The 26955-nt window shown below is 37.6% G+C and overlaps 1 protein-coding gene across 3 annotated transcripts in view; it reads left to right on the forward strand.

The window, feature by feature from the left end:
- Nucleotides 1-5060: 5060 nt before the first annotated feature.
- LOC120519094 (brain-enriched guanylate kinase-associated protein-like) overlaps nucleotides 5061-26955 on the forward strand; it is a 99922-nt gene continuing 78027 nt past the window's right edge. For 2 of the 3 annotated variants that reach the window (XM_039742190.1, XM_039742192.1), the window contains exon 1: nucleotides 5061-5245. In XM_039742190.1, coding sequence (XP_039598124.1) covers nucleotides 5232-5245 — 14 coding nt within the window. In that variant the 5' untranslated portion in view covers nucleotides 5061-5231. Of the gene's footprint in view, nucleotides 5246-6415; nucleotides 6459-26955 lie in introns of those variants that run through there. The other variant, XM_039742191.1, reaches the window with a different exon arrangement.

Here is a 26955-nt window from a genome sequence, read left to right on the forward strand (position 1 = left end):
AATTTTTAGGTCAGCAACAAAAACAAGAGTGGAATCCTAAATACAGATGAAAAAAATGAAAACATCAGAAAATAAAACCATAAGGGATACCACAAAATGAGAATATAAAACAGTTCAGGACAAAGTGCCTCTTCTGAGTGACTGCAATCACTGGGCTTAGTCAAGGGTGACCTGTCCAGAGAGGGAAATTAGTCCTTTGTCTGTGGTGGGAGGTTTAGTTAACAGGGGGAAAAGTGAACAAAGCTATACAAATGTCAAAAGGTAAGCTTGAACCTAGCTGTTTCCCCCCACGGCAAGCAATTCTGGCTGCAAGTGTGCTGGTTGCAGAGTTTCATGTAATGTGAGGCAGTACTGTAAAGCCTGTGCGGGGTGTCAGTTCTAGGGTGACCACTTTAGGTGGCCTGAAGTCACTAACACAACTGGCGCTGCGAGTAGACAGAAGCATAAAAGGAAAAGAAAAACACACCACATGGATGCTTAAGAAAATTCTACAAAGTAACAGCTGTGGATTATGACAGACCATTCAGACAAAAAATAAAATAATGTGATGGGTGTCCACTGTCTGTATTGTGTGTGACTTACAGCGACCACCAATAATGTCTAACTAGTGTATATTAATAAATAGTTTGCCAAATTAAAAGTGTGTGTAGGAATCTTGAGAAATAGAAGAATGTGGATTGTGAAAGAAGGATCTACTGTGTCGACCAGTGCAAACAGCCTAGAACTGCTAAGCCTGTTCAGAGCATTTTAGTATTGCTAATTAACCTAACATGCATGTCTTTGGGGGGAAACTCAGAGTACCATTTGGAAAATGCTTTCAAACACTGGGAGAATAAACAAAAATCACACTGGCAGGATCTTCAAGAGCTATGAGGAGGGCCTACTCAAGCATTTTGTGCTGCCCTAGGTGAAGCTGTAAATTCCACCACCCATTAATCACATGCCATACCATCAGCATTGAGTGTGCTTTGATGAGATAAAGATGAAATTAAATGCTTTTAGCATAAGGTTGCAATGTAACAATACAGTATGTGGAAAAAGTGATGGGGTCTGAATTCTTTTTGAAGACACTGTATGTATACACCGATCAGCTACAACTCTATAACTACTGACCGGTGAAGTGAATAAACATTGATTATGTCATCAGAATGGCACCTGTCAATGGGTGGAATATACGAGGATGAGTCAAAAATGATCTGCACTCCGGTAATATTGAAACTTCTGTTGGCAGCACTGTCTTATCATCACTTTCTGTATGAGGTCCCTGTCTCCCCAGTCACTGCTGTGCTGGTGTGCATGTGTTACATCAGATTATTTGTAACTGCGATGCGTTAAACAATGGTTCCCCCACTTTTGGTTTGCGTGAAAGAACAGCAATGTGCAGTGATTCATTTTTTGTGGTCTAAGGGTGTGCCTGGTGTCAATATTTATCAAATACTTTGTGCACAGTATGGAGAAAGTGTTTTGTCGTGAAGAAGTGTATATGAATGGATAAAAAGTTCAAAGAAGGATGCACAAGTTTCAGCCATGAAGAAGGACCTGAATGCCCGTCCACGTCCACGACTGATGACAACATTGAGTGCGCAGATAAAATGATTCTGTTGAATGGATGAGTGACAGTAGATGATGTGGCCAATCTTTTACAAATCAGCAATGGCTCTGCCTATGCAATAATCCACTACAGACTTGGATTTTGAAAGAAGCCCTACAAGGATGAAGATTCACATCTAATGAAGAGGTGAAGACAGTGGTGCATTTGTGGCTCACAGCTCAGTCTAAAACATTTTTTTAATGAAGGAATACAAAAGCTTTTTGACAGATGGACAAAGTGTATTAAAAAGCAGAGAGATTATGTTGAAAAATGATGTATTTGTCTTTTCTGAAATTTGATTAAAATAAATTCTATGGCCAGAGTGCAGATAATTTTTCACTCACCCTTGTATAAGGCAACAAGTGAACAGTCAGTTTCTGAAGGTGATGTGTTGGAAGCAGAAAAAATGGGCAAGCGTAAAGATATGAGTGACTTTGACAAAGGCCAAGTTGTGATGGTTGGAGGACTGAGACAGAGCATCTCCAAAACAGCAGGTCTTGTGGGGTGTCCCCAGTGTGCTGTGGTTAATACCTACCAAATGTGGTCTAAGGAAGAACAGCCGGTGAGTCAGCAATTCGGACCATGGATGCCCATGGTTAATTGAGGTGCATGGTGAGTGAAGGCTAGCCCATCTGGTCCAATCCTATGGAAGAGCTACTGTAGAACAAATTGCTGAAAAACAATACTGGCCACAAGAGAAAGGTGTCAGAGTGAACAGCGCATTGCAGCTTGCTACTTATGGAGCTGTGTAGCAGCAGACTGTTCAGAGCATCCATGTTGACTCGTGTCCACATCAGAACTGGACCATGGAGCAATGGAAGAAGGAGGCCTGGTCTGATGAATCGTGTTTTCTTTTAGATCATGTGGACAACCAAGTGCTTGTGCATTCTTTACCTGGGGAAGAAATGGCAGCAGACTGCACTATAGGAAGAAATTGAGCCAATGGAGGCAGCATGATGCTCTGGGCAATATTATTCTGCAAAACCTTGGGTCCTGGCATTATGTGGATGTTACTTTGACATGTAGAACCTACCTAATGACTGTTTTAGACCACAATGCACTATTCCCTGATGGCAGTGGCTTCTTTTAGCAGGATATCAAATATTTTTAGCTGTTTTCTATTACTTGTCTTTGACAGGTAACATTTTTTTATATTAGATTCTGTTATTTTATATTATCTAACAAACACACAAATTACTGGTCCATATTATGATGAGGTTTTCTGGATCTTTCACTACTCAAATTATTCAATTGATTATATCAATATAAAATAACACTATCATAGTAATTTAACTGCGGTGGGCTGGCGCCCTGGCCGGGGTTTGTTTCCTGCTTTGCATCCTGTGTTGTCTGGGATTGGCTCCAGCAGACCCCGTGACCCTGTAGTTAGGATATAGCGGGTTGGATAATGGATGGCGGGCGGCGCAGTGGTAGCGCTGCTGCCTCGCAGTTAGGAGACCCGGGTTCGCTTCCCGGGTCCTCCCTGCGTGGAGTTTGCATGTTCTCCCCGTGTCTGCGTGGGTTTCCTCCCACAATCCAAAGACATGCAGGTTAGGTGGATTGGTGCTTCTAAATTGACCCTAGTGTGTGCTTGGTGTGTGGGTGTGTTTGTGTGTGTCCTGCGGTGGGTTGGCACCCTGCCCAGGATTGGTTCCTGCCTTGTGCCCTGTGTTGGCTGGGATTGGCTCTATTCGGATTCAGCGGGTTAGACGATGGATGATGGATGGATGGACAGTAATGTAAAACAAGTATAATAAGCATAGTGTTAAATATTCAAGAGATGTCAAGATTGTAAAGTGTATTCTGACCAGCTCAGCGATGAAGTAGAACTCCAGCCTTGGTATATTTTGATTGTTAAATACTAGCAGGATACGTAAAAGACACATTAGCGATCCTTCTAAGACCACCCGTAACAGCAATGTACTGTACCTCCAAAATAAGAGAATAAACGCAAAGAAAAATATATTTGTGTCCAAAATTTTGCATCAACGCAATGTAGATATATGGATGAAAAAAAGATAAGGAAAACGCTTATTGAAAGTTGAAACCGTGCTAAAACAAATGTAAAACGGCCAATTTACACCTAAACAATACAAAAGCAAAGACGTTCAGTTTAAAGTGGACTACTGTGAAGATGAGTGCGGTGCGTCCCGGGATGTAGAAGACCCCCTTATAGGACTTATGTAGGTTTTCAGGTGCTATTAATAATTAATTCAATGTATATACCGTTTTTCTAACCAACTAAAAGCGATTTATTTAAAGACCAAGCATTCATAGTAAGCGAAAATGTTATAAAATAATACAGTCGGGTTAATGGGGTTGGGCAGTTGCGTTGAGTCGGAGTGTGTCGTACGTCAAGGTTAGTATTGTTTTAAAAAAGTAGCTCCTTACATTTTGCTGCCATAGACGCCCGCCTAGTTGCCCTAAATGTTAAAGACGATCCTGGCTGTGAGATAGCAGTGCTTACTATTGTGCCAACGTCAATGAATGCATACATACATGTATAAATTGCTTTGGATTTAAGTCTTTACAGATGCAATGCAAATGCAATACATGAACGTCAGATCTGTGAAAAGCATCGTGTATCATTATAAATTCTGCGCCCAATAAATATTTATATAAATAGTGCGAAGTGGAGGCTCTGAGGCTAAGGATCTGCGCTGGTATCCCAAAGGTTGCTGGTTCGAATCCCCGTCATTGCCAAAAGAGATCCTACTCTGCTGGACCCTTGAGCAAGGCTCTTAACCTTCAATTGCTCCAGGGGCGCTGTACAATGGCTGACCCTGCGCTCTGACCCCAAGGGGTATGCGAAAACTAGCAAATTCCTAATACAAGAAATTGTATAAGGTGAAATAAAAAACAAAAAAAAATTTGCATGCTTGTGACATTGCGAAATACTTTGTCGATACTTTCTGAAGCAAGTCTGCCAACACCTTGACAGCAAGTGTGTCTCTTTGTTTTGTGTGTTCTGAATGTACGGGTATTGTCCCAAAGGCAGGCATAAGTCATGGCAGGATGCATCTAAGCTTGTGTTTGTAATGATTAGGTACGTGAGGACATAGACTTATTGGCATATAGACTATTTGGCAAATTAATGGAGTCAGAAATATGGTTTTGTATCTCTGGTCTCGTGTTTGACAATCGCTTACTCGATTATGTCCACCTCTTTTGTAAGTCGCTTTGGATAAGCAAATAGATGTAGATGATATGCGTGCCCAGTGGAGCACACCCAACAATATCGATGCTACCAGGACGGGACGCACACTAATTTCTAACTACTCTCAAGTATCCACTTCAGCGTATTATATTAAAAGATGGAGTAAACACTAAAATGCTTGTTACAGTATATACAAGGGTTGGGGGAGTTGTGGGCGGAACCTTCCAGTAGGATTCAACAGATCTTCACACCTGTTACTCGAGACCACGCCCCCTTTTTCATGCGCGTAGCGCACCCCTCCAGCTACTTGCCAGCCAGTTGTGTCCCGTGCCGCGCATACTCCGCTGTCTGCGAGCGAGATAGGCGTGCAATGCCGCCGCTGGTCCGAGAGCTTCGGAGGCGCGCGAGGAGTGCGTGCGCCCGCGCAGCTGCTCACTCGCTTATCTAATCTCGTTTGATTCTTTTCAGGCCTCCGACGGCGAGATGCATAAAATAAGGTAAGTCCTGCTTCTTCACTTTTTACTCGTTTACTTTCTGTGTTGAATTGTTTGCTGCCGTGTGTGGGCCATGCCTGACGCGACGTGGTGGCGACTCGTGGACGCTGCAGCCACTCTTGGCTGAGCCAGCACACGCGCCTGGTGGTACGTTGGTGTGTATGTGGCTGCCGCGCGTGGAAGCGGGCAACGTGTCTACGGCAACCGTGTCCGCATCCATATCCTTCGCGGCCAGCAGCAGCAGCTCCTTCGCCGCGGTCTGGCGGAGTGCCTGCGTCGGGCTTTCTAAGAGCAGCTTCTCCGCTGCTGGGATACAATTCTTGTATGTGTTCTAAAGAAAAACTACGCAGAGCTTAGTCGTGTGTCCATTTAAATAGCAATAATTATTCTCAGTAGACGTGTGAGCTTATACCATCGATCTGATTAGTATTGACACTGCCATTGTTTTTGGCTGCACTGGGATTGGCGCAGTTACAGGTACTCTCTTCAGTTTAGCTGGCATTTAAGCCATTTACGATGGTAACCACATCAAATATCGTACATATTGAGAAAAGTGCTTTTCTCGGCATTGTCATTCTTAATATTTTAGTTATGAACAGTAGCCCGTCTGATTCGTCTCCTGCAGTTTCTGCTGTATTATGTTATTAGCAGCAGGAGTTTTAATTTCGCTGTCACCATTCACATATACTGTTGTCTCATGCTCGTCTCTTAAACAATCTGGCTGCCTGTTCCCCCATGTGTTGACACATTTATTAAGCGATTGCCAGCAGTACCTGAAGTTAACGGTTCTGCCTTGTGTGCTGAGGGAAATAGGCACATCGGAGCAAAACAGTAGTTTTCCACAAAAATTGTAGAGGAGGGAGTAATCGTTTTCCACGCTATACGAGAAGACAAGATAGAGAGAAGGCTGTTCGTTTGCTTCACGGTAGCATCGACATGACAGGTTTGAATTGTTTCAAGTGTCTGTGTCAAGGGAAGATGTTGTTGCATGCCACACAATGCAGTATGCTATGGGCAAGGGCTCTTTCATTATAAAGTTTGCATGTATTCCCTGTGCTTATGTGAGTTTCCTCCTACAGTCAAAAGACTTCTCTTGTGATGATTCCTACATTACATTTGCGTGGTGTGAACCTACCTTGTAATGGACTCCTTTCCATTTCTCAGAACAGGGGGCCTGGCTACTGTAGATGCAGCTGTGTATTTGGGGTGGGGTGAGGTGAGTACATGTGGGTTCTAAATTATGAATGAGTTTTATTTTTTCTTGTCTATGTGTTCATTCGTTAATTGTTGCGATGCATGGTCTTGGGGATTTGGAGGCTATCCATGCACCTTTAGGTGAAAGAGAGGAAGAAATCCTGGAGGAGTCTACAGGGTAGTTAGTACACAAACCCCCCACAGACAGTATCCAGGCAAGAATTTGAATCAAAGTCTGAGAAAGGATTGCCAACCAGTGTCTCTGTTTGTATGTTTTCCTTGAAAGTAGCCTCTAGTTGCAGTTTTTTTCTGTCCTTTTTTTGGTCCAGCAACTGTTTTATTTTTCTGAAACCTTAGCCAAGTAAAACATACATTCTTCAGTTTTAAACTACATCTTACTAGTGAGTGTTATGGTTGAAATAAGCTTCACTGGGTAGCCTAGACTAGACTTCACTTTCTCCTGCAGGTGAGCACATCCCTTCCTAAGGGAATTAGTGGCTTGTGTCCTGCAGACCTATAAGAGGATACCTGGCTGGTATCCAGACAGCCTTGCCAGCTTGAAAATCAAAGCCCAAGAGCCCCTCTTTAAACAGTGATAATTGGGACCCTCTGTCAGTTGTTCTGGGGGTGCTGCTAATCTGTGAGACAGACATGACTGGACTGCTGTCATAACCTGATCAGGTGTAATAACAGCTGATGACTGTGACAAAAAGATGCATTTAAAAAAAATGTATTCACATTATTTAAGTGTTTTGCTGTCTTTACATGTTATTAGGATTCAGAATTGGGTCATTAACCTCATTATATGCCCTGAATTATCACAGAGGCTATTAATATTCAACAGCTGCAAAACTGTCAGCATGTGAGAAGTTTAGATTGGGAAATTGTGCAGCTACGCAGACATTGTTCACAACACTTATTATCACCTGAATGCAGTAAGGACAACAAATTGACAAAAACAGTAACAACCTCTGTATGCTGCCAGAATCACATCTTCACTGCCTTCAAACTTTGGTGCTCTGCTTTCTGATATCACTCCTTTTGTTTCGTCTCTGGATGAGGCTAACCAAGAATATGTGCTTGCAATTCATGGGTGGAATCTCACTGCCATAAAGCAACGGGAGAAACAAAAATTACTGAGGTGGCAGAAGCCTGTTGTGCTAAAAGTTGTCAGAAAAGAGTCACTTGTATTTATGTTGGATGGAAATGTCTGTAAGGTATATTTTAAAATTTTTTGTGTCAATCTGGAAACAGCTTAAAATGAGTTTTTTTTTAAAAAAAGCTTTTGTTAGGGCAGATTACTCAGTTCAATATTGTTTTGTCAGTTTTATGTTCTCCTAATGGGTCAAAATTAAAGCAGTGTTTCAGGGCTTAATGAGGGGAAAAAAACACTACCAGTGCAGAATTGTAGCTGTTGGATACTAATAACAAGACTTAGCCTAAATGTTCAGAGGTATATTAAAGAATATTTCCCATGTCATTGTAAATATCAAATAATACATTATTTGAACTTTCGTAAAAACAATATTTCAGTTTGAAGTCATTCCAAGAAAAGACAAACAGGTATGGGATTTCATTTGGATTTTTTGAAGCTGTATTATCCATCCATTCATTGTGTTTTCTGGTCTTGAACAGTCATGTCGTTCCATCCTGCCTTGTGGTGTTCTTATATCATGAAGCTGTGAACACAATAAAGACCTTGGTTTTGAACAACTGTTATACCTTAAAGAGCTGTAAAATTTACAGTCAAATTTTAGACCGGGGTCACATGAATTGTAAATTTATAACACTATGTTTTGGCTGGTTCAGTCCTTTCTAACTTGCTCTTTGACCCAAAGTGAATCACTTTTGTTACTTTGTATATTATTATTGTCTAACATGTAACACAAGTGTGTATTGTCATCCAGTACCTGCAAAAAAAAAAAAAAAATTCCATTATGTTGCACGCATTTGCACCTGTGCTGTAGGAGTTCCAAGTTGGATTGTTTTAATCACTAAATCCCACTACCAACAATGAATATTCCAATAAGAAAGAGGAACATTTGCTTCAGCAGGTTTTTTTTTTAGAATAAGTGGATGTGTGTAGAATCAAAAATATGACACAAAAACAGCCCACTGTGCAATATACATCTATTTCCATGACTTTTAGTATTTTGAACATTTGTTTAAAGAGAGGCAAAAATGTGGATTAACTGACAAATCCCTGCTAGCTAGAGTGGAAACCTGGCTGAGGTCTATACTATTGCACCACAAGGGTATTTTGATGCCACAGGTGACATTGGAACTTCGTAAAAATGCAAAGGTTTTGTTCTGGAATAGTTGGGACTTTTTAAAATGGAAAATGTTCTTTTGTATGTACATATATTAAAATATTTCTAATTGCTGATTGGTAGGTCTTATTTATTGACTATATTAATTCTGACATGGAATAAGTGTCTCATTGGCCTGAGTTGGAAAAGGTCTGCTATGTTTTATATAGAAGAAGAAGAAAAGATTGTAGTTATCTTTGGAAGGATTTGATCATTGGTTTATCATTTTATAATTATTTCTCTCACCATTACGCTATTTTAAAAAAAAATTAATTAGGCTTATCTTGTAGAACACAGGGTTGGCAATATCTGTCCTGGCGGGCTGCAGGTTTTTGTTACAACTCAATTGTATATTTGGAAACCACTCCTTGCCAATGTCAGACCTTATTCAATTTTGTCTTGTTAGTCTGCAATGTAGGTTCTTATAGATTTTTTTTCCTTTCTAAGGATATCATCCAGATGATTTGTAGCCTAAATCGGATAATATTCAGTATGTTTTATTAAACCAAATAGTGCATGATGAACACACACAGGTTTAAATGGAAAAAAGTTAGAAATTGAACTGCTTGCTCCTTTGTCATTTGCATGTTATTGCTAGTAAGGAGCAATTAAAATGGCGCATTTAGCTGTTTAAGACTAAAATAAGCAATTAAGGGTGGGGAACAAGCAATATCACTAAAATGAAGCATCAAACAGTCACTTGAAAAATAAGTGCTTTATGAGCAATAATTGACTTCGCATTAAGAACCTGGGTTAGAACAAAAACCTGCAGCCACAGCAGCCCTACAGGACCAACGGGCCCATCCCCGATCTAGAACCACATTTGTTTTATAATAATTAACTAATAAAATTATTCTTTATCTCAACACATTTTATACAGTATAGTTGAGGGATCTGTAACTGAGGTCTTCAGATTATATGCAGATGTCTTCTAAGAGTAGACATTCACACTTTTAGTAAAATGTAGCACTTTATACGTTTGTCATACTGGTGTATTTTTAGTGGTCAGCCTGTTATTGCTGGGTATTTTGTTCTTACCAATAGATAGATTACTCTGCAGGTAGCTTCTCATGTCAGCATTTCAAGATTTCATCTGGGAGAGGCAATAGTTGTGAGGCATTTGATTAAAACAGTGGAAAACAAAACAAGATGTTTAAAAGCAGCTGTCACATGTGTGTTACATTTTAGGTTGTCCGCCAATGCAGCAGTTCCATCTAGCCAGGAAAAAAAAATTGGGGAACAGTTTGTCAAAGTGGTTTCTGAATTATGTTGTGGAATAAGTACAGTCTTTTGCAGCTGTCTTAAATGTGTCTGTTGTAGAGTCTATCTACAGGTTGAATACTGTTGTACCATGTCTCATTTTTTTAGTATTCATTTATACAGTATTTTGTATACGAAATACCACATACTGTGGCAAAAAATTGAATTACTTACATTTTTGAATATATGAATGTAGTTTTCATCGTGTCTGCTTTTATACCATAACTATTACATTATTTAAAAGAACATGATGTAACAATTTATTTTTCTTGCTTTCACAGCAATGGTGAAAAAATAATTTAAATACAAATACATACTGAGCTTTTGAAGAGCCTTTTTCTGTTACAGACATAAATAGACAAGGACAATCTTTGTGTTGCTAGTTAACCTACTCTACCTTTATCTAGTTCTGTCATGGAAAAAAAAAACATCTGAAGAAATTATATACATTTTGAGGTTATATGTACTTATTTGGGAAGCTGCATTTTGTATACTCGCTTGCCATAGATTAAAGGAAGTAGGAAATTTCAAACAATGATCAGATTTAATTCTTATTGGATAATCAATGTATACAGCTTGTTATCCATTATCCTTAGTTCAGATCAAAAGTGAACAGGCTATATTTTCGAGCATATCCTGCAGCTGTTCCACACTGTTTACAGACCAAGCTAGGGAAAGCATGTTTCTTGCACGTATACTTTTAAATGTTATTTATCAAAGAATTCTACACTTCTACTTAAAATGAGTTTAGGCTAAAGGTCCTGGGTTTGGACTTCTTCCTTTTAAGCAATATCTTGGGCTACTTTTTGTTTCTTTGTACCTTTTGAAATGTTTTTGAGCTGTTAAGCGTTTTACATCAATATTGACTCCCAAGGAAAAAAAACCATTAACCAGTTCTGCCAGATCGGTCTTCTGGGCATGGAAGGAAAGATCTTCAGTGTCGTGGCCCAAAGACTCTCAGCGACATGGTAGAATAACAACTATGTCGATACATCGGTGCAGAAGGCAGGGATAGGTGGGTTTTTAGAATGTTTGGAACATGCTAACATCATTTGGCACCAGGTACAGACAACCAAAAATGAACAGAATGATCTGCATGTGGCTTTCCTAGATCTTGCCCAATCCCTTTGGGTTAGTTCCGCATTAGGTTCTGTGGGGAGCATTCAACTTCCATGTCCCAGAAGGCATAACAAAGCTGGTCAAAGCCTACTTCTATGGCATACAATTCTGCATTACAACATAGGACAGTAACACTACCTGGCAGCAGCTTGAGACTGGTATAATGGTGGGTGGCACCATCTCTCCCCTAGCCTTCACCATGATGATGTAGCTCATCATATAAGCATCACAGTGGGTGGTCAGGGGAACGTCTGAAAAATGGTCTACATCTCCAATCAAGGCGTACATGGATGACATTGTGACAGTTACAACAACAAAAGCATGCACCAAACGCCTGCTGCATAAATTTCAAGAAAACATCAAATGGGCATAAATAGAGAGAATCCCAGCAAATCCCACATTTCCATTGTCAAAGGCCAGCTCACCAACAAGGGGTTCTGCATAAACAATGAGCCAATACCAATGATCCCAGAGAAGCCCATCAAAATCCTTGGCCATTGGTACACCATAGACTTCAAAGATCACAAACAGGTGGAACAAATCAGGCATGGCACAATTAGTGACCTTAAGAAAATTAACACTCTTCTCCCCAGAACATTGAAGCTAAGGTGTTTCCGTCTCATGTGGCTAATTATCTACAAGGTTACGCTCTCCCATACCAAATGGCTGCAGGGACTGGTGAGTGCACCTGTGAGGAAGTGGCTTGAACTATTCAGATGCCTTAGTAACATAGACGTGTATGGAAACGGAGCCCTCTCTCTGCCTATATTAAGTCTTGTGGTGGAGAGTAAATGCGGCCAAGCAAGGCTGGATATAACAATCAATCAGTGGGCATGGTATTAGGCAGGTGGTTTAAATGTTGGTGACTGGTGTATAATTCATGATTTTAGGCAGTTCCTACAGCTTTTATACAAGTTGTGTATACATTAAAAATGTACCTGTCTTTTCAAGTATGGTTTTGATTTTAATTGAAATGTTACCTGCCAGTCATGTACCCATCTAGGATTTGTTTCTGTCTTCTACCTGATGTTTTCAGGACAGACTCCAACCAATATACATTAAAATCATTAAATGGCTTCAGTAATAGGTAGATTATTGGCTGTTTATTGCCAACAATTGTTGGCTGATTGCTGTTAAAATGCTATTCTAAGTTAAGGTTAATAAAAAAAAAAAATCGACAAATTTATCCATTGTGAGTTTTTGCTGTAGCAACACCTGTGCTGTATACTTCTTTTCACCGCCTACAGAGACGTTGCCATTTGCTGTTCACCATCACTGACTGGTCATAGCAGCCTGAGTTTACATAGACTGGAATCAAGTTTTCAGCAGTGACAAGTCAAAATTCTTGATAGGGCTAATGTCACAAAACAGTTCACACAGACAGTTTAACATTCTTAAATGGCACATAGCCAGGACAGTGGGATATAGGGTGTAGGGCAGTCTTGGATACCTGGTCACATTTGTTTGGGTTGCTTGACCCCATCCTATTATAGGTAAAAGGACTTTCTTTCAGCTCTGATGAAGAAACAAAGAATTTTCTAAACAATTCTCAAAATCATAGAACATCATGCTTAGCCAATTAAGCATCATAAGGTATGCATACAAGAATGATGGCTTCGTGGAATTTTCTGAGCCAGGCATATATAAGAAAGAAATAAGTGAAGTACACATAACCAGCAGTTTGTTTAAATTGGACCTTTTTTTTTTTATTATTTTGTTTTGTTGTTTTTACCAAAGTACAAGTAAAACACCATGAAAAGACTCAAATGTGGTCCTCTTAGTAGGATTAGTAGTTCATCAATTAAAAGCAAAATGAAATCTACCCATTTGTTTACTTCATATGCAGGGCTCCAATAATCAAAGGGAATTGGTCTATTCTGGCTGATGTGGCTTCAAAGCACAAAGCAGTCTGGGTTGGAAGTGCATTGTGGGGTATGCATAAGTACATACCTATACTTGCAACAATTTAGTTTTGCTAATCAAACCAACAGTGTGGCTTTGGAATAATTAGACTCAAACTGTAGTCCCTGGGGAAAACATGCAAATTCTACTCAAAGTAAACCCCAGATGGTGGTCTAGCTGGGTTCAGTCCCTGTTATTTGGTATCATTCTCTCCAGTGGAATTGTGCTTTGGTTTTTGTTTATACAGCATGTTTAAAAATGCATTTTGAGCCTGTGGCAGGGTTTGCATTGTAAATCTTGAGGATTCCACTTTTGACTTCTTAAATGCAAGAGCACACTGCTGTCTCGTGTCATTTTGGGATGAAGAGAATTTTTTTCTTTAATGAATTACAATGAGAATGTGTTTGTGTATCCTTTCCTATGGTAGAACTGAGTAAAGTCGAAATATGCCTACAATTAATATAAAGGTGCAGAGTTTTTTGTTTTTATTTTTTAAGAATGTATTATATAGTTCATTGAAGTCCTAGACAAACATGTTTCTTCTTTGGGGTAGGATTGGAAACCTCTTCTACTCTTCACTTTTTATGTCTGCATCCACTATGGTAATGAATGTTGTGCAGCTACCTTTTATTCATTTATCGTTAAGCATTTAGAAAAAAAACAAGGAGATTACAGACCAGCATAGCCATGAAACAGATGAAGGAATTTTCTTTCTGTTCATTTTAGAGTACTTTCTCTAATGGACATACTTGTATTGTGCAATAATATATTCAAGAATTTATTTCTGTTCTGTTTTTCTGGGTGAGGGTTGCAGTAGGTAGGTGCTGGGCAAAGTAGTCCTCCCTGTCCCATGTTGATCCGTCTTTAGCAAACACCCAGCAGAACTGCCACTTGCTTCATCTTTACAGACCTGTGCCACATTTCTAAAATTGATGCCACTGTACAGATTCATTGGACAAGCACATGAATAAGACCCATGCTATTTAAACACCTCCGGTTGAGACAGTTGTTCACCTTTTACCTGCATTGAACGAGTTATTCTCTTCCTGAGAGAGGACTGTGACCTGAAGTCCTCTGCTATTTTGAACTTTATTTATTTTAGTTTTATTTTATTAACTGTCCCATGAATGGACAGCCAGTTGGCAAGTGGTGAGCCAGTTTTGTCCATCGAGCTCCTGGAGAGGCATTGCTTTATTCATATAAGTGCCTGCAGCTGTAAACTTGCTGTGTTGTGAATTAACTCTGACTGTTGAAAAAGATTAGCATTTTAATTTAGCAGTGAGCTAAACAACATACACATAGGTTTAATGATTTGCAAAGCTTCATGCTGTTAAAACTTGTAGACCCTGAAAATCATAGATAAGCAGTTTAAGAATTTTAGTTTGGTTGGATTTGGAAATGTAAATTACGTATTTTTGATTTTAGAGTAGGTGATAACTGTTATAAATTGTTTGGTTTTGAAGTGGGGGATGGGGACTTTGCTTTCTCCAACAAAAGACATAAGCCACATGTCATTTTATAATAGCTTATGAACACACATCATTGGATTCAATTATTAAACACTTTCTCAGAAAATATTTTTTCCTTTTTCAATCGTGTGGTGGGCGCTGTGATGATGCAGGTTCGCTCCATGCTCCCATCTTGCTTCTGGGAGCCTTCGAACCCGACACCGTCGGTAATGTCACAGATGAGCTAGACAGTGAGGCACAACAAAGCAAGGGGATGGTGCAAAAGTGCTTTTATTAAAACAAGAAAAATCAAAGTGTTCAAGTAAATAGTGCAGTGCATCACAAAAATCTATAAATAAATAATCCAATAAAACAAGTGAACTGGTGAAGGTTAAAATCCAATAAACAGAAAAAATCCTTTTTAAAACGAGGTTAAAACAATGGCTGGAAGCTGTCCTTTTTAAAAATGAAGCCCGGTGCATTCTTCTTCTGGTGACTGGCAACTCCCCTGCTTCTCCCATCCAGGCAGTGCACCAGGGGAGTCACCCTAGCTGCAGCTGACCTGCTCTGCCTGCTGGTGTGGAGGCTTCCCGATCCCTGGCTTCGGTTCTGCTCTCCCCAGACCGAGACTTGGGTTCCCCAGCGACATGCTCACGCTGGGGTATCCACCTCCCAAGCCTCCAGACTCCCACTGACTTCTGTGGCGAGCCATCTTTCTTCCGGTCAATCCTGCTCCTCAACTACACGCTCAGAAGGAGAGACCACTACCGACTGCCCTAGGTGTTGGCCAAACACCCTGCTAGGGCTCACTGTTTAGCTGCCTGCTTCCTGCCTCCTTCTTCTCTTAATCTCCGTTCACCTTTCCTTTTTTTTTTTCCCTAGCCGCCCCACGCTTCTATTTATTACGAGGACGTGGATCAGGTGTGGCAGTTAGCAGCTCCCAGCGCCAATCACAGATGTGGACAACTCCTCAACTGTGCACTTAAGTGAGGACCGTCCACATCACGCATCACCCCGGTAACCACTACAGCCACACATACCATGCCTCCTCTCTAAGGCACGAGTGCAGCGATTATTTATTTAAAAAGTGGCCTTTTTGATGTGAGCTGTGGACCCGCTATACCACAGGCGCATGCTCCTAACCTCTCTCTCTCCACTCCAAACCAAAGTATTAATATTCAAGTATAATCACATAATACGTGTAGCAATGTGGTCTTTGCTGTCCATTAGCAGTAATGAGTTTATGCTCTAAACATGACTTTTGGATATGGCTACAACTTCCCTAATCAATTTTTTCTTGCAGTGCTTGGCTTTTTGGAAAATGCACTTTTCTGCTAATTTTATTTAAAGCAAATAGCATTCCATATAATCAATTCAAACTTATCAAACCAAAATTCAATCCCTAACCTAGAGGAAGAGAGGTGAGCCAACAACCAGAGGGAAATTTTTAAAGCAACAAAGAAGGAAGAGTATCCTTTTCCAACCCCGATTATTGACGCTTATTCTAAGATGTTATTGATTAGATCCTGCCAGATTTTCAAAAAGTCCTGAGCAGATCCTCTATGAGAGAGTTTGGTGTTTTCCAATTTCAAATAGTACAGAACATCAGTTACCCACCGACTGCTCCCATCTGGGAGCAACAACAACATTTATTTATATAGCACATTTTCAAACAAACAATGTAGCTCAAAGTGTTTTACAAAATTAAATAAATGGAAGTTAATATAAAACATAAACAAGATTAGGCAAATATGTTATACAGTATTTAACAGAAATAAAGGTAAGGTTGAATTGCTAGGACGACAGAAAAAAAAACAAACCTCCAGCTTCATTTCTCCTGGCTGGAGGTAAAAAACAAAATCTACAGGTATTCCACGGCCAAAAGACCACCTAGTTCCCACTGGGCATTCAACCTTACATAGATGCTCTAAATCAGTCCTCATGGTTTTCAGGCCTCACATGGGAGAAATAGTTATTCCCTGCCTGGAGTTTAAATGTTTCCTCTGCATGCTTCGGTTTCCATCCAAAGGCATGCAGGATGAGGGATTTGATGATGCTAAATTGACGCTACTAGTGTATTTGTATGCTCATATACGCCCTGTCCTGGGATTGTTCCTGTGCTACTGTGCCCCAACATGTTTCATACATGCTTTAATGCATTTCGTTATGAAAATATCAAGTATAAATCTTAGTATTCAAAAATGTTCAGAGAGCTGTATATCATGAATGTAATATATTCTGTGTGGTGATCACTGCCTGCACACTCCTGTCCGCATAAGAGAAAGCCCATTTAAGAAGCCTATAGCGATTAATGACTGGGAACACTTAGAATATGAATCATTTATCGTCCTACATTATTTATGATGGGGTTTGAGAAACTCGTAAACTAAACATTGATTTTAAGGTGACTTTTACTTTAATGACAAAATAAACGACGAGTAAAGTTGAAATTTGGAGATTAAAGTCAACTTTGATCTGGACATAGACCTTTTTTTTCTTCACTGTATCCCTTTTTTTTCTCCTCTCTGTGGCCCTAATACGCTTTGTATGACACTCGGAGAGTAGACTGCGAATCACCTTTTAACACCAACCACTTTTTTTTTGGGCACTGTGAGACTTTCTGAACTTGAGCTTTTTTGTGCCTTTGCTACACTGTGCCACTCCATTAATTTCCTTTTGTTGTTTATAGCACTGCTTAAGTCATCAAATAGTACATTTTTCCTTGAGTCCAATTCACAGAGCAGGAACTCCATTTTACATTTGCTGAAATTCTTTTTTACACATGCTTTTGCCATTGTGTTTTAACAAAACACTGAACGGAAGGGGCTATTTATATCTATTTGCATATTCAAATCTCAATTCTGGGAGGAGTCGGGGTGGGGCTGCAGGCATGTGTGTGTGCTTTAAAATTTATATTATTTAGGATTTGTGAAGGGAAAGTATGTAGAACTTTGTTTACTTATATATGCATCTGAAATTTTTTTGGGTGTATGCATGTTTCTAGTTTTGTCCATATGCAATTTTTTTTTTATTCTATACACAGCATTATACATGAGGCCTCAGGTCTTATGGCTTGTGTATTTGCTACCCAGTAATAAAATTGAAAGGTAATGCCATGCCCCCTTTTGCTTTAGATTGTTGTAGAGCCACCCTTTGGATGCATGGATGTTTCTGATTACTTAAAAAAAAAAAAAAATATGTGTTACTGTATATGGGAATGCTTTGAAATAGGAAAAAATCCTCCGTGCTAATGTGAGATGGAGGGTAGACCATCTTCTCACATCTTGTTTAATTTTTCCTATGTAGACAGCAAAATTTTGTTGAAAAAGAGCTTTACATTGTGACATGTACTCCTTAGGTAGTTAAACTGATTTGCTAAGATAAATGGGAAGGTGTCCAGTCTAATATTGTGTGCTAGGGAGTTCACTGGAAAAAAACACATTTCTATTCAAAATGATTTTGAGTCCAGAAATCTTTTGAAATTCTGCCAGTGCTTTTAGGACTGCTGGCATGGAATTGTGTGGGTCTGATATATACGGTACCATATCATCTGCATGCAGTGATATTTTCCTATAAGTCCTTCTCTGGTACTCTTCTTTACCTCTGATACATTTTGAAAGTAAACAGCCAGTGGCTTAATGGCGATTTCAAAGAGCAGTGGTGATAGGGGGCATCCTGTTCGAGTACCACATTCTGGTTTGAAGTAGTCATGAAATAATTTTGTTAATACAAACTGAGGCTTCTGGACTGGTATAAAGTAGTTTGATACATGCACGTTTGTTTGGGCCAAACTCAAATTTGTGCAGTGTGTTGAATAGGTGGTCCAATTCAACCATATCAAATGCTTTTTCTGCGTGTTAGATGTTATGGGTAAATATATTACAGTATACATGCATCGAAGATTAGAAGTGTCTGCCTTTAATAAATGTGGTTTGGTCGTGTGATACTACTGAAGGAAGCACTTTTGCAATCTTTCTAGCTAGAATTTTGGGGAGATGCTCATTGTAATAAATCCTTATTTTTCATAGGAAAGATAGTAATACATGCTTGGGAAAATGTCTGAGGTAGAATATTTTCATCTTCAGTTTCTATAAACATTGCTAATAATAGTGAAGCTAACTGTAGCTGTGGTATCTGTAATGCATCAGTAAAACTCATTACATTGTGCCTTATCATCTTTAAACTAAATACAGTATAAGGACTTGTAGTACTTTCTATATTTGTTGGTTAAATGTTTATGGTCAATAATTTTATCTGTCTGTGTTGGTAATTACTGTTAATGCATTGTGAACTTCCTGCTTGTGGATTTGTTGAGCTAAGATCTTATTAGCCTTCTCTCTGTGTTCATAGTAATGATGTTGCGGTTTAAAGATGAGTGTCCCATTTCTTTAGTTGTCAAGAGGTCAAATTCTGATTGCAAAACTGATCTTTTCCTATAAAGTGCCTCGTTTGGAGACCTGGCTTATTCTTGATCTATTCAGGTAATTTTGCTAAATAACTCTGACACCTTCTTGGTTTCCAGTTTATTTTTTGTGAGAAAGATATGAAATAATCTGTCTTCTGAAAAATGCATTTAGAGTATTCCTACAGAGACCTCTGAGGTTACATTTGTCTCTAAAAATTATCAGTTTGCTTGGATATAAATTCTATACAGTTCTCATCAGCTAATGACAGGAGGCTCACAGGCCACCAACGAGATGAGTCTGTAGGGCTCCATGTAAGCTCCATGAACAGTGGGGCATGGTCGGAAATAACAATAGTGTCATACTTGCAGGATTTAATGGTGGGCAAAAAATTATCAATGAAGAAATAATCAATTCTTGAGTAACTGATGTACTGGTAAGAAGGAATATGCTCTTAAATTTGGATTTAAGAATCTCCATGGGTCTTGTAAGTTATTTTGCAGTATTAGATGTCATCTCCACTGATTTAAAACACAAAATCTGTGTATATTGTAACTTTGAGTGTTCACATTAGGAATAGTAGCAAATATATTTTGGATGAAATCTCTATTGTCCACTTTAGGTAGATACCTATCACCATGACATATTACCTTTCAGGATCAGGTACAACTTCTGATACTACAAATGGAATTGAGTATTAAGATTCCGACACCTCTAGTTTTCTTTGTATAGGTGGAATGAAACATTTGGCCAATCCAATCACTTTGTAACAAAAACTGGACTTTATTTATTAAGCAAGTCTCCTGTAAAAATGCTGCCTTAGCATTTTGACCTGTTAGTTGAGGGAATATTTATTTTCTCTTTAATTTGTGATTGAGACCTTTGACGTTCCAGCTCACACAGTTCACTGTTTGATCATCGAGACATTGCTTCTGAACTTTTGTTGACATTTTGCTAAGTTGAGGTAGCACATTGATACATAAGATATGCAGCCTTGACCTTGATTTCTTATTATTGCCTGGTGTTATCACTTAGTTATTGGGGTAGAAATAATAAATATGAAATAACAATGCTCTCTTTTCTCCACCAATCAATTTGCCTCCTTAAGTGAGTATAGACCACAATTCATGAAGTCCCAGACCTCTGACATGTCAAGAAACAGAGCGTGTTCAAAATAAAATGAACCCCCAGCAGTGGTGTAGAAAAGAATAAAATTGAGATCTTATGACAGTACAGTCCAAATACAATAAATCTAGGCTATGACCTTAAAACAGTCCAAATACAGTAAACCTAGGGAATGATATTAAACAGTTCCCATGGAGACTGAGATAATGTATGATAGTACATTACATACAATAAATGAAGGGTATGATGTTTAAAAAGATTTTATATATATATATATATATATATATATAAGATTAATAATAAGATTAGATTGTGGCACTCCGTTTTTCTTTCAGTGGGCAGTGTGGCTCTGTTTTAAGGGTGTGGATTTTTTAAACCACTATTTTGCTAGTCAAATTCTTGTCTGTCACATGTTTTATTGTCTTGTGCAAATTACTTAATGTACCTATGCTGCAGCCATGAGAAATAATCTTAAACAATTCTAATTCCTTGCTTTTATATTTCAAATGTGTAAAAGGGATCTTCTGAATAATAAAATATATTTTTCCTTTCACTTCAGTTGAGAGTATCTATGTGGAGTTTGTTTTAGTTGTTTCAGTTTAATATTTGGTTTACAGACTCTCCATTTGGATTACATGTCTCTATGAATTTCCTTAGAAATTACTTTTTAACTCTTTGCAGAATGATTGGCATGAGGAACCTTTTTTGACAGTTTTTTGATAATGGCATGATATATCAAAAAATCCTTTTGTTCAGTTTTTAATTCAGTTTATTTTTGTATAGTGCTCATCATGGAGTACTGGCGCAGAGCACTAAGACAAGTTTTCAGGTAAAATAGAAGTGAACATATTATTAAATATAGAATTGGGACACACAAAGACACAGATTTAAACACACAGGAAAACAGTAGTTGGAAAAATATGAAAAAAGTAGTTAACATTAGCAAGATCTTTATTTTGTAGGGCTTTCCTGAATTTAAGCAAAATATTGAATTGGACATAATTTTATATATGATTTTTTTTAATTGAGAAAAGTTCACCTGGTGTGTGGATCTGATGAGTGTGCAGATTCAATAACCTGAAAAATTGTATATTTGATTGTTTTGCATATGTTTTTGTTTTTATCCCTCTTACCTCCTACATTCTGATTCCCCACCCCCGTGTAGTGAACAACCCACAGACAGATCTGACCAAGTTTACTGTTAAAAATGCACAGTAATACACATAATCAGACTGGGAGGGATACTTTTTAGCTACAAGGTACCTCATTCCTTCGTAATAATTTGCAATATTATACATCCTAATACAAAGATTGGAGAAACTGACCTGTAGCAGTTTCATTCAGTTGAGATTAACCTTCATAACATTTCTTTTCCTGCCTGCCTGCCAGCACTGCACTGGATTTTTGTTTCCTTTCCTCTTAGCTGATATGCAGAGCCAAGAAAAAAATCACTTTGCTTTTGAAAACTGTTATGTTTGAAATGTGTCCGGTTGATCTTTTGACTCCCCTGTAAACATATTCTTCAGTTACTGCTACATGTATTACTGGAGCTAGCAATTACTTGAAGTAAGCAGTCAGCAAAATTATCAGCTTTTCTGTCTCCTTAGTTTTTGGTTTATGTTACTCCTCTCCTGAGAATGTTACTCCTTCTGAAGTATTTAGTTACATAATGTTGCTTTATATCTCTAAATTAATTTTTTATATATAACATTCTGATATGTCAGGCTACTCATAACCCTGTACAGCCTTGACTAAACTTGTATGATTTTTCTGAAATTCTGTAGTAGCGTAGTGTATTGCTGGTGCTGCTAATTTAATTCAGCATATTCTTTTCCCTGACTGAGTGCTCAGTGCTATTTTTATTTAAAAGCTGGGAACTGTATTATAGCAGTTCCTATAGTACAAGGGTATTTAAGCTTGCCACTTACTTTCTCTTCTCTCTTGGACTAAATAGGTATTGGCAGGCTTTGGAAGCATATTAGTTAAAAAGCCTATATGCAACTAATCGGCTGTCACAGATCGTAACACAGGTAGTAACTTCTGAATTGTTGCAGTGGACAAACTTTTTTTTTTTTTTTTCTTCTCAGAATTACTTTGCACATTTTGTCTGTTTAATGTCCTCTGTTAGTTCATGTGTTGTAATCCACAGAATTACCAAAAGAATGGTTTTTATACCACTGTGAAATTATGAAAATGGCTTAGTGCTTTTGAACTTTTCTATGCATAGAAATGTGCAGTTCCCTCATTTAATGGCTTTGTTTGAGGACTTCAGAAAAAGTTTTGATTTCAAAATTACAGTATTTGCTAGATGAATGACAATGAGTGAGGTGGATATTTTCAGGTTGCCAACCTCAATCTTGGTATATCAGGATCAGAATAATTTGGATCCAAGACTGCTTATTATAAAGAAACTACTTTAATAAATGTTATGTACTGAAGCATAATAATTCGCATACATCCAGAGAGCAATTATTTTTTCTTGGGAAATTGAAATGCCCACAAACAGTAATTGTTGACATGGCAGATTGAGAGTAGGGACAAGCCATCTAGTTAAATTATGTGCTCAATCAGCAAGAATGTGCCTGTTAAATGAGTTGGAAGAGAACTTGTGCTTATTGTGGTGTCCCACATTATATTCACTTGCTTCATTTCCATTTATGGTATCTGAGAAGCAGTGGTAAGGTTGTTAGAATGGATGTTGCCCAAAAGGAAATTCTTAATTTGTTGGGTTGTCTTACTGCAGAACTGCTTTCCTTGGATGGTATAGTGGTATCGTGTAGTTGTATTTGAAAGTTAAAATGGTTTTCCTATAATTGATTTCAATATTTCAAAGTTTTTGCATATTTTCTGTTGTCCATAATTTGAAATGCTACACTTAATGATATATTAGTATGAGCTATTCACTGTGAGCATTGTATCATAAAGTAGTCATAGTGAAAAATCATTTAGTTTCATTTATCTTCCTGTAAGTATGAAGGAGAAAGTGAAAGAAGGAAATGTAGGCTCAGCTGGGGTAAAAAGTAGATGATTTGCTTTGCATGTCTTTTTATTTATTGTGGTTTAAAACCAAAAATAAAAACGCTAAGGTTACTTTGATATTACATCAGAGATAGATTGGATAAAAAGGATGATTTTATTCTTTTTATATAATTTTGAAATTATATCAAATGATGTATATTATTAAGAATAAATGTAATGGATATAATAATTTTTTTATTGTAAAATGTTACAATATGCCCATATGTCAAAAAGGAGAACATTTGCATGCAAGAATTTAGGATTAAATTTGGCATTCATGAATATTTTATTTATTTTGGTTAGCTTCAACCACTTGTCTGTGTTTGTTTTGTTTATTTTCTCTTTAATACAAAACTTGCTTTGTGTAAACCCTTTTTTTTTTTTTTTTCTTGATCAAAAGGAACAGTTTAGGTTTAAGCACGTTAGCATCAGCATAGAACCTAGTTAAGTACTCTATAATATGGCTATATATGTCAGAAATGGTTCCAAAAATGTTTCTTCGTCATTACGTTCCATTTGGCAAGTCTATAGGTTTTAGTTGTCAAAATTTGAGTACTGGTTCTTCAATTCCTTCCTTTGGTTAATGGAATACTCCACCAATTTTTTTTTTTTTTTATTAATTTGTTAATTACTCCATGTTTGTAGTGATACAGGCTTCAGTAGGGGGTAGGCAGCAGGCCAATACTGAACAACAGGAAACCTTAACTGCGCTTGGATGGGATCAAGGTTTTGAAATGAAGGCTGGGCTCTTAATCAATGAATGAGGAGGAGTGGCAGATCTCAATTCAAAAGCTTAATCTTATTTGAATGAGCTTCACTTTCCTGTACTGCTCATTTTCTGGAAGTGTTCATTTAGCAATATTTTACAAAAAAAAATACACATGCTTTGAACATTGTGAGCATATGATTAAATAACTGACATGTGGCTTATGTGATACAAGTAAGTTACCTGAGAATTTTTTTTTCCTGGACATTTTGATATTGCTTGCTATGGTTTCCTTTTTTGCACCCAATCGTCCCATATTAACACCCATTGTGTGGATGTGGTGAGAGATGAGGTGCAGGTGATGGGTATAATAGAACAAGATACACAGGACAGAAAGATATTCAAGAAGATGATCCGCTGTTGCGACCCCTAACGGGAACAGCTGAAAGAAGTAGTAACATAAAGTTTGTAATGTCCATTTTCCATGGAAACATAACATATTTTTTTTTTTCTACCTTCAGTACAAACATATAGTAATTTTTGGGTGGAGTATTCCTTTAAAGTCAATCAAGCACTTTTATTAATTAAGGCACACAAATAATGCGAGTGGTATCTCAGATTCTATTAAAAGAAAATCATCTTAATGCTATAGATGGAAGCCCAGCTTAATTTTTTTTTTCCAAGGGACCTCAAGGGGTTTTGCCATCTTTGAGATTAATGTAAAGGCTTGTAAATTAATAGAAAACAGCTTTCAGCAATTGACATGAAAACCGATTCATATTCTAAATGCTTAAGTGAATGATTGGACATATGTTTCTTTTCAGTGTTGTTTTTGTCAGTATTTTTTCAATCTTGACACCTTGTCTGCAGTGTTTTGATGCCTTTTTTTGGGGTATTTGGTAGCCTTTTTGACTTGAGTCTTTATAAACATATGTACTAGAATTTATTGCCCTCTGCTGGACTAACAATATTTCTTAAGCAAAATCTTTATAGGGCTTTTTTTCTTTATTGAAAAGATTTCCATAATTGGTCTATTTCTGTTCTAGGAATTGGTCTTTGATTGAGTTGAAGGATTGATGTATCTGGTTTTCCTTGACCTGTTTTGACATTGTGTTTTGTGAAATGGGAAAGGTGCTATATAAAAAATATTGTAGTATTATTATTATAAAATATAAAAATAATTTAACTAACGTATAAGAGAAACGGAAGATCCATGGCAATTGCCTTTGAGCAGAAAAACAACTATTGATTAGATGAATTAAGTTAATCTGAAACTGGTTTCTGAAGAATATATAGCATAATTCTGGGAAGAGGACAAATCAATCATACTTCTCTTGGTGAGAATGTCTCATCATTGTTAGTTTTCTATTGTAAGAGAATTGCTGAAGATTTCTTCATTTCCCAAGGCTGTCTGCTAGTATTGAAGAGATTTTGGGACTTCTTCTTAATGTGAGACGTTTTGTGATTGTTGAATTTCACTAGCTAGCAGTTAAATTCTATACAGTTGGAAGACCTCAATATGTGCTGATTTAAAGCGTGATAAGATATCGCAAACCCAGGGATTAGGTTAGTTTGATAATGGATGAACGAATATGACCACATTAAGTTGCAACTAACAAAACCATTATGCATTAAAAAAAATTCTGATTCTCAGTAATGCTGTTTTGTCTTTGGATGTCATCATGCTGTGAAGACCAATTTATGTTTAAAATCAAGGTCTACCGGTGAAGCTGAGAATGTTTGTGATAAAGTGCATGCAATTCTTTTGTCAGAAAAATTGGTATTTTCTAACAACTGAAAAAAGAAATAGCCTTGGAATCGAATTACATTTGTTAGTATATAGAATGAAAAAAAGATCTGTATCACATGCTACAGTTATTAGCACTGCTAATTCACAGCTCCGGGATGCTTAATTTGAATCCTTGTCTAGTCAGTGCTTATGTGGAGTTTGCGCATTCTCATGTATACATGTCCCCAGTTGTCAAATCCTGTAATGGACTGCTGCTCTGTCCTGGGCTGGTTAGTGATACTCTGTGATAGTGCTGGGATAGGCTGTGTCTACCTGTAACTATGAATTGTGTACAGATTGGTCCCTGATTTTCATTTAATTGACTTGGGAGGATTTCAGGATATTCATTTTATCGGTTTCACATGAATATTTGAATACCAAGATATTCCAGGATATTTTCTATTATAATGTTTACATCTGTCAGAATGTGGAAAGACATTAACTGGTTAATAACACTATTGTGGACAAGTCAAACTAATTCAAATTTCAGTCATACATTTATTCCAACCTTAAGGGTACCTTTTTATGATATCAAACTTGTCAATTTAAGATTATTATTATTATGAAGCCACCTTTTTATCTGGGCTGTTTATAGTGCTTTGTTAAAGAGTTCATAATCTTACCATTATGTCAACTCCACTCAGCCGTGCAACACTACAAGGTAAAAGAATTCCAACTGACAATTGATTCTCTATTTTTATTTCTCAGCTGATTTCATAATGAGAAGTGGCAATACTAAAAGGCTTTTTTTGGCTTAAAGGTGCTGTAGAATTGTTCACTTCATTAATTTATTTAGGTACCATACCCACTATCCCATGCTGTAAATCAAGCCCTTAGAATGAGTGTATAAAAAAAAAAAAAAAACGCATCTGGATCACTTTTCTCTTTTGTATGTTTTTTCTCCCACCTATGAATCATATCTTTCAGGTCTACAAGTCTTCATTGCACCTTTTGCTTTGAGCGCAGGAACCCAATGAGTAAGTCTTGAAAAAATTAGGTCCATAAAATGAATAAATGGATATTTGGGTTCATATTTTAAATAAAAATATAAATGGCTTATATTATAAAAAATGCTGGGGCCGTTTCCATTTTTCATTCTGTTTAGAATTTTAGACTATAACCATGCATAATATATTTTTATGTGTAAACAAAAGACATTATAGTTCCATAACAAAGTATAACAAAATGCTGTTTTTCTGTTTTATGTAAAATTGTCACTCATGTGTTTTGGTCCTTCTTAACCTGTTAGCAGCTGGACATTTAGCTGCAGCTGAAAATCAGATGCACTAGTTTTTTGGCTCCATGCACTAGTTTTGTGCAACTTTATATTTTTTAGTATAGCAAAGTAAAAACTTTTTTTTTTTTTTTTTAAACTGAACAATACAGTGACACAAAAATTCAATGAAATTCAATAACTGTAACTTGTCCAGGGCAGTATAC

This window comes from Polypterus senegalus, chromosome 18, assembly GCF_016835505.1.
Source record: "Polypterus senegalus isolate Bchr_013 chromosome 18, ASM1683550v1, whole genome shotgun sequence".
NCBI lineage: Eukaryota > Metazoa > Chordata > Cladistia > Polypteriformes > Polypteridae > Polypterus > Polypterus senegalus.